Source organism: Bombina bombina, chromosome 4, assembly GCF_027579735.1.
Source record: "Bombina bombina isolate aBomBom1 chromosome 4, aBomBom1.pri, whole genome shotgun sequence".
NCBI classification, from domain to species: domain Eukaryota; kingdom Metazoa; phylum Chordata; class Amphibia; order Anura; family Bombinatoridae; genus Bombina; species Bombina bombina.
The window spans coordinates 568659619-568668679 of record NC_069502.1 but is presented as its reverse complement, the minus strand read 5'-3'; the positions used below and the strand labels follow the sequence as shown (position 1 = coordinate 568668679).

Below are 9061 nucleotides of genomic sequence, written 5' to 3'. Positions count from 1 at the left end.
CCACATGTGATGACTTGTTGACTCTCGCCATCTGATGAATGAAAACAAAATTTATGAGCCCCACTTTATTTAATTTTTATTTTGTTAAGGTGACAGCAGTACTTGGTTTTTGTACTTCTTTGCCCTACTTTATCTTTTGCTGCTTTTCTGTTTTCCTCATCTACTTAGCTATATGTATGACTAGTGTTGACACATCTCTCTCCATCATGAAAGAAATTTATCAGGTAAGCATTCATTTTGTTTTATTACTTTTCAAATTGACATAAAAAATACTGTAGATTTGTCTCTATAGTATAAACTTTAAAGGGGGCACTAAAGTCAAAATTAAACATTCTTCATTCAGATAGAGCATGCAGTTTTTAAGATATTTTCCAATTTACTTTAATTATTGAATTGTGCCTTTTTATATGCACACTTTCTGAGACACCAACTACTACTGAGTATGTGCACAGTGTTTGGCTGATAGCAGTACAGAGGGCTGGCAAATTGAAGTACATTTTTTAAATTTGTAAGAGGAAAAAAAAAATCTACTGGTGTTATTGGGTTGTATTTTTATCATGATTGTATTTTTATCATTTGATTATATATGTCTACTGTATTTAATGTTCCTTTAAGTGTTAACATTATTATTTTCACTTGTTTAAAGTAAAATTCTTCATTCCTACATATTTTAATACATCTGTTTTATTTGTTCTGTTACATGCATGTGGAATGTATTGTTGTTTGTCCTTTTTCCTCATTGTATGATTCTTCTTCTTTAGGCATTGTGTTGCCTGCAGTGGCGTGATAGGTTCAGGACGGTGACTGAAAATGTGTCAATTGACTCTGGAGGCTTAGCTGTTATGTCCTTTCATTGGAACTGGGTTGTTAAACACACACTGAGCCATATTCCACAGATATTCCTGCACTGTAAGCAGCAAAGGTTAGTATCTTTTGAATAAGGTTGGCTTTTAATGTATCGTTATAGACCGCACACCACAGTCCTATACACACAATGCACTAAAATAGTGCATTATAGTTAGCCTGTATAGACAAGTGTAAAAACAAAATAGTGCCTTAACTCACAAAAGTGAAGCTAATTTCCTAAGTTTTACCAGATGTGTACACCACATATCTGGTCGCAAAAACTATTGTTTTTGTTATTGTTCTCAATTTTAATAATATATCCCATCTTGCTCATTTTAGGCCAACTCCTAAGAAAGGCTCAGGTGTTTGTTATCTTTCTGCTATTGAAGCGTTTGATATAGTGGTCCAAGGTTTTGCTGAGGGACAACAGCAGTTCATTTGTTTTAATAAACATGGAGTTATTTGTTTCTTTATTCTAATGCTCTGTTCTTAGGTAGCTTAGACGGCTTAGGTGGTTCAGTTCACAGCAAGTGTGCAATGCCAATACATTTGTGCAAGACAAATACATTTGCGCAAGACATATACATTTTAAATCCTCACATGCAGCTCCAATCCGTTCCATCAATGAACAGTCACAGATTAAGCCCAGTTCATATATAACAATAAAACTCTAGCCACAGCAAGTGCGCAAATGTATTGGCATTAAATCAAGTGGATAATAAACAGTAGTAATGTACCTAACGTACAATACAATAGACGCATTGCGAATGCGCAAAAGCCGGTTATGAGTAGGATAGATAAATTACATAAATCACAAGAACATGCTGTCACTGATGACAAAAAAGGGGAGGGGCTTAACGGACATTTTGAAATGGCGGCGCAAACGGTAAGTGATTTTACTGACAAACACTATATATTAGAAAACTGGGCTACATTGGTAAAAGATGATCCATGGAAAGTTTATATGTATAACTTAAAACGGTTTTTGGGTTGACTGTCCCTTTAAAGTGTTAAACTTTAAATTTGCATCAGTGTCCATATAGTGTTTGTATTGCTTGGAGGCCCAGATTATTCCTCCTGTGCAATTTTGTTCCTCATGATTAAATAAAACATTGTCTAGGGACAAAGATACCCCCTTCTGAGCCATATGTCTCTCAAGATAATGTCCGTGCCATGCCTCAACTTTCTCCTCAAACGTCCCAAGCTTTTGCAGTTTCACATGCAGTGCCCTGCGGTTCCTCTCAACTAGCTTCTGTGGGTGTTTATTTACCAGGAGATTTTACTGCGCAGATAACTTCTGCGGTTTCTGCGGCCTTATCAGCCTTCCCTATGGCTGGTAAGAGAGAGTGGAAATCTAAGAACATTTCTCATTCTAAGAGTTCTGAATCTAAGTCTGCTTTAGTCAGTCTTTCTCAGTTATTTGAAGATCATTCCTCAGTGGCTTCTGAGGGAGAGATCTCTGACTCTGAGACTGCGTTGGCTAGTGCAGCAGATCCAGAGGAGGTTAATTTTAGATTCAAGCTGGAGCACCTCCGTTTGTTCCTGAAAGAGGTACTTGCTACCTTGGAGGACTCAGACTCTACTGTCGCGGAGACTCCTAAGAAGTCTAATAAGCTTAACAGAGTGTTTGATGTCAAACCTTCGTCTGCAGAGGTATTTCCTGTCCCAGATCGTGTGTCGGAAATTATAGCTCAGGAATGGGAAAAACCGGGGATTCCTTTTCCTGTAGCTGACTCTGTAAGGGACTTGTACCGTACCTAAGGTAGAGGGCGCTATTTCTACTCTAGCCAAAAGAACTACTATCCCTCTTGAGGATAGCTCTTCTTTCAAGGATCCCATGGATAAGAAGCTGGAAACTTAAGATAAATGTACATTCATCAAGGTTTTCAATGGCAACCAGTTGCAAGTATTGCTACTGTTGCGGGCGCAGCATCTTTTTGGTGCGATTCTTTGCCCAAGGTGGTAACCGGGCCATAGACTCCTTGTCCAATGTGCTTAGCGAAATATGGCTGCACCTCACTGACGAGGCCCACCTCACTGTCTTGCCCTTCAGTCCTCTATTCGTTAATCAGTGGCTCAGTGTATGGAAGTAATCAGCCTAATGGTTGCTTCCATGGACATTATTCCTTTTGCTCATTTCTGTCTGAGAACTCTACAGCTATGCATGCTAAGACAATTGAACGGAGACCACTCTGATCTCTCTGAGGATAGTCTTAGACTCTATAACGAGAGACTCTCTCTTCTGTGGGCGGAGGCTCACGATCGTCTCCTCTCTGTCATCCATATCCCAGGGGTCGACAACTGGGTAGCAGATTTTCTGAGCAGGCAGCCTTTTTACCCAGGGGAGTGGGCTCTCCATCCGGAAGTATTCTCAACGATAACCCTCAGATGGGGGGTTCCGAAGTTGAATCTAATGGTGTCTCGTCTAAACGCCAAGCTTCCAAGGTACGGGTCGAGATCAAGAGATCCTCAAGCAGTTCTGATTGATGCTCTAGCGGTTCCTTGGGATTTCGATTTAGCTTACTTGTTCCCTCGGTTCGCCCTTCTTCCTCGAGTAATAGCTTGTATCAAGCAGGAAGAGGGCGTCAGTGATTCTTATAGCTCCTGTCTGGCTTCCCAGGATCTGGTGAAGATGTCATCTCTTCCCCCTTGGAGGTTGCCTCTGAGGAAGGACCTTCTACCTTAGGGTCCCTTTCTCCACCCAGATCTAGATTCTCTGAAGCTGACTGCTTTGAGATTAAATGCCTTGTCTTAGCTAGGCGTGTTTTTTCTGATTTCATTGATACTATGTTTCAAGCTCGTAAGCCTGTTACTCATAAGATCTACCTTATGGTATGGCATAAATACCTTTTTTTTGGTGCGAATCTAAGGATTTCTGTTGGGGTTGGGTGTCATTTCTTCTATCTTGGAGGTTGACCCTGAGGAAGGACCTTCTAACTCAAGCTCCTTTCCTTCATCCAAATCTCGTATCTCTGTCACTGTCTGCTTGGAGATTGAACGCTTAGTTCTGTATAAGCGGGCTTTCTGAGTCAGTCATTGAGAACATGTTTCAGACTCGCAAGCCTGTTACTAGAAATATTTTCTATAAGGTATGGCGTTAATACCTTTTTTGGTATGAATCCAAGGGCTACTCTTGGAGTAGGGTAGGATTCCTAGGATTTTATCTTTTCTCCAGGAAGGTCTGGAGCTGGGTTATCTTTTTGTTATTCAATCGTCTGGCGGATGTGCCAGATGTTCTATCCTTTTGTCAGGCCCTGGTCAGACTCAGGCCTGTGTTTTTTGTCTGTTGCTTCTTCTTAGAGCCTTAACCTTGTCCTTAAGGTTTTGCAGTAGGCTCAGTTTGAGCCTTTGCATTCCATGGATATTAAGTTGTTAGCTTGGAAGTTTTTGTTTCTTTTTGCTATGTCTTCAGCTCAGAGAGTTTCGGAACTCTCGGTTTTGCAGTGTGATTCGCCTTATCTGATCTTTCATGCTCATATGGCAGTTCTTCGTACGAAGTTGGTTTTTTCTTCCTAAAGCGGTTTCAGATAGAAATATTAATCGGGAAATTATTGTTCCTTCTCTATGTCCTAATCCTCCTCCTCCTCATAAGGAACGTTTGTTGCACAACCTGGAGGTTGTGCGTACTGAAATTCTGCTTACAGGCGACTAAGGATTTTTGCCAGTCCTCTACCCTGTTTGTTTCTCAGGAAAACGTAAAGGTCAGGAAGCTTCTACTACTACTACGCTTTCTTTATGGTTGAGAAGTATAATTCGTTTTGCTTATGAGTCTGCTGGTAAGCAGTCTCCTGAGAGAATTACAGCTCATTCCACGAGGGCTGTTCCCTCTTCTTGGGCCTTCAACAATGAGGCTTCTGTGGACCAGAGTTGTAAGGCTGAAACTTGGTCTTCTCTGCATTCTTTTTTACATTTTATAGTTTTGATACTTTTGCCTCGGCTGAGGTTTCTTTTGGGAGGAAAGTTCTTCAAGCGGTGGTGCCTTCTGTTTAGGTCTGCCTGTCTTGTTCTCCCTCCCTAGTCATCTGCGTCCTCTAGCTTGTTTATTGGTTACCAACAGTAATTGAGGACGTCGTGGAATCACCATCTCTTAGGAAAGAAAACTAAATTTATGCTTACCTGATAAATTTATTTCCGGATATGGTGAGTCCACAACCCCACCCTTTTTTATTTAAGACAGTTAATTTTGACTAAACGTCCGGCACCTTTATACCTTTGTATTATTCCTTTTTTCATTTCCCTTCGGTCAAATGACTGGGGTATGTAGGGAGGGAAGTGATACTTAACAGATTTGCTGTGGTGCTCTTTGCCGCCTCCTGCTGGCCAGGAGTAATATTCCCAACAGTAATTGAGGATGTTGTGGACTCGCCATATCCAGAAATAAATTTATCAGGTAAGCATAAATTTCTTTTTGAAATTCAAAAGTACAAACCAGTTGTACTAGATTCAGAGAGAAAAACAATAAGGTGATTTAAAAAGTTTTTTTATTATTTAAAGGGTGAACTGTTTTATTACATAAATACAGCTCCTGTTGTAATTAAACTCATGATTCAGACAGGGCATGTAATTTTAAACAACTTTCTAATTTACTTTTAACGTCAAATTTGCTTCTTCTCTCATTATTCTTAGTTGAAAGCTAAACCTAGGTAGGCTCATATGCTTATTTCTAAGCCCTTGAAGGCTGCCTCTTATCTGACTGTATTTAAGTTTCTTCCATGTAATTAGCAAGAGTCCATGAGCTAGTGACGTATGGGATATACATTCCTACCAGGAGGGGCAAAGTTTCCCAAACCTCAAAATGCCTATAAATACACCCCTCACCACACCCACAATTCAGTTTTACAAACTTTGCCTCCCGTGGAGGTGGTGAAGTAAGTTTGTGCCAGATTCTACGTTGATATGCGCTTTGCAGCAGGCTGGAGCCCGGTTTTCCTCTCAGAGTGCAGTGAATGTCAGAGGGATGTGAAGAGAGTATTGCCTATTTGAATTCAATGGTCTCCTTCTACGGGATCTATTTCATAGGTTCTCTGTTATCGGTCGTAGAGATTCATCTCTTACCTCCCTTTTCAGATCGACGATATACTCTTATATACCATTACCTCTACTGATTCTCGTTTCAGTACTGGTTTGGCTATCTACTATATGTAGATGAGTGTCCTGGGGTAAGTATATCTTATTTTATGTGACACTCTAAGCTATGGTTGGGCACTTTATTTATAAAGTTCTAAATATATGTCTTTAAACTTATATTTGCCATGATTCAGGATGATCAATATTCCTTATTTCAGACAGTCAGTTTAATTTTTTTTTTTTTTACGTTTTTGCGCCAAAAATGTCGGCGTCACCGGATGTGGCGTCATTCTTGGCGCCAAACAATTTTAGGCGCCAATAATGTGGGCGTCATTTTTGCGCTAAAAAAATGTGGGCGTCATTCTTGTCTCCACCTTTTCTTTCATGTAATTAGCAAGAGTCCATGAGCTAGTGACGTATGGGATATACATTCCTACCAGGAGGGGCAAAGTTTCCCAAACCTTAAAATGCCTATAAATACACCCCTCACCACACCCACAATTCAGTTTTTACAAACTTTGCCTCCGATGGAGGTGGTGAAGTAAGTTTGTGCTAGATTCTACGTTGATATGCGCTCCGCAGCAAGTTGGAGCCCGGTTTTCCTCTCAGCGTGCAGTGAATGTCAGAGGGATGTGAGGAGAGTATTGCCTATTTGAATGCAGTGATCTCCTTCTACGGGGTCTATTTCATAGGTTCTCTTTTATCGGTCGTAGAGATTCATCTCTTACCTCCCTTTTCAGATCGACGATATACTCTTATATATACCATTACCTCTGCTGATTCTCGTTTCAGTACTGGTTTGGCTTTCTACAAACATGTAGATGAGTGTCCTGGGGTAAGTAAATCTTATTTTCTGTGACACTCTAAGCTATGGTTGGGCACTTTATTTATAAAGTTCTAAATATATGTATTCAAACATTTATTTGCCTTGACTCAGAATGTTCAACATTCCTTATTTTTCAGACAGTCAGTTTCATATTTGGGATAAATGCATTTGTTTCAATCATTTTTTCTTACCTTAAAAAATTTGACTTTTTCCCTGTGGGCTGTTAGGCTCGCGGGGGCAGAAAATGCTTCATTTCTCCAACATAGGTGTGTCCGGTCCACGGCGTCATCCTTACTTGTGGGATATTCTCTTCCCCAACAGGAAATGGCAAAGAGCCCAGCAAAGCTGGTCACATGATCCCTCCTAGGCTCCGCCTACCCCAGTCATTCTCTTTGCCGTTGTACAGGCAACATCTCCACGGAGATGGCTTAGAGTTTTTTAGTGTTTAACTGTAGTTTTTATTATTCAATCAAGAGTTTGTTATTTTAAAATAGTGCTGGTATGTACTATTTACTCAGAAACAGAAAAGAGATGAAGATTTCTGTTTGTATGAGGAAAATGATTTTAGCACCGTAACTAAAATCCATGGCTGTTCCACACAGGACTGTTGAGAGCAATTAACTTCAGTTGGGGGAACAGTGTGCAGTCTCTTGCTGCTTGAGGTATGACACATTCTAACAAGACGATGTAATGCTGGAAGCTGTCATTTTTCCCTATGGGATCCGGTAAGCCATGTTTATTACGATGGTAAATAAGGGCTTCACAAGGGCTTATTAAGATTGTAGACTTTTCTGGGCTAAATCGATTCAGTTTTAAAACATATTTAGCTTTGAGGAATCATTTTATCTGGGTTTATTGATATTATAATATCGGCAGGCACTGTATTAGACACCTTATTTCTCTGGGGCTTTCCCAAAGCATAAGCAGAGTCTCATTTTCGCGCCGGTGTGGCGCACTTGTTTTTGAGAGGCATGGCATGCAGTCGCATGTGAGAGGAGCTCTGATACTTAGAAAAGACTTTCTGAAGGCGTCATTTGGTATCGTATTCCCCTTTGGGCTTGGTTGGGTCTCAGCAAAGCAGATACCAGGGACTGTAAAGGGGTTAAAGTGTTAAAACGGCTCCGGTTCCGTTATTTTAAGGGTTAAAGCTTCCAAATTTGGTGTGCAATACTTTTAAGGCTTTAAGACACTGTGGTGAAAATTTGGTGAATTTTGTACAATTCCTTCATGTTTTTTCGCAATTGCAGTAATAAAGTGTGTTCAGTTTAAAATTTAAAGTGACAGTAACGGTTTTATTTTAAAACGTTTTTTGTACTTTATTATCAAGTTTATGCCTGTTTAACATGTCTGAACTACCAGATAGACTGTGTTCTGAATGTGGGGAAGCCAGAATTCCTGTTCATTTAAATAAATGTGATTTATGTGATAATGACAATGATGCCCAAGATGATTCCTCAAGTGAGGGGAGTAAGCATGGTACTGCATCATTCCCTCCTTCGTCTACACGAGTCTTGCCCACTCAGGAGGCCCCTAGTACATCTAGCGCGCCAATACTGCTTACTATGCAACAATTAACGGCTGTAATGGATAATTCTGTCAAAAACATTTTAGCCAAAATGAACCCTTGTCAGCGTAAGCGTGGCTGCTCTGTTTTAGTTACTGAAGAGCATGACGACGCTGATATTAATATCTCTGAAGGGCCCCTAACCCAATCTGAGGGGGCCAGGGAGGTTTTGTCTGAGGGAGAAATTACTGATTCAGGGAACATTTCTCAACAGGCTGAACCTGATGTAATTGCATTTAAATTTAAGTTGGAACATCTCCGCATTCTGCTTAAGGAGGTATTATCCACTCTGGATGATTGTGAAAAGTTGGTCATCCCAGAGAAACTATGTAAAATGGACAAGTTCCTAGAGGTGCCGGAGCTCCCAGAAGCTTTTCCTATACCCAAGCGGGTGGCGGACATTGTTAATAAAGAATGGGAAAGGCCCGGTATTCCTTTCGTCCCTCCCCCCATATTTAAAAAATTGTTTCCTATGGTCGACCCCAGAAAGGACTTATGGCAGACAGTCCCCAAGGTCGAGGGAGCGGTTTCTACTTTAAACAAACGCACCACTATACCCATAGAGGATAGTTGTGCTTTCAAAGATCCTATGGATAAAAAATTAGAAGGTTTGCTTAAAAAGATGTTTGTTCAGCAGGGTTACCTTCTACAACCAATTTCATGCATTGTCCCTGTCACTACAGCCGCATGTTTCTGGTTTGATGAACTGATAAAGGCGCTCGATAGTGATTCTCCTCCTTATGAGGAGATTATGGACA

The 9061-nt window shown here is 40.5% G+C and overlaps 1 protein-coding gene across 1 annotated transcript in view; it reads left to right on the top strand.

Annotated features, from left to right (window-relative positions):
- The window catches only part of MDN1 (midasin AAA ATPase 1), a 1255339-nt gene that overhangs the window by 810278 nt on the left and 436000 nt on the right, over positions 1-9061 (top strand). Inside the window, 1 exon segment of the mRNA XM_053710546.1 lies at positions 762-922. Within this exon segment, the coding sequence (XP_053566521.1) occupies positions 762-922 (161 nt within the window).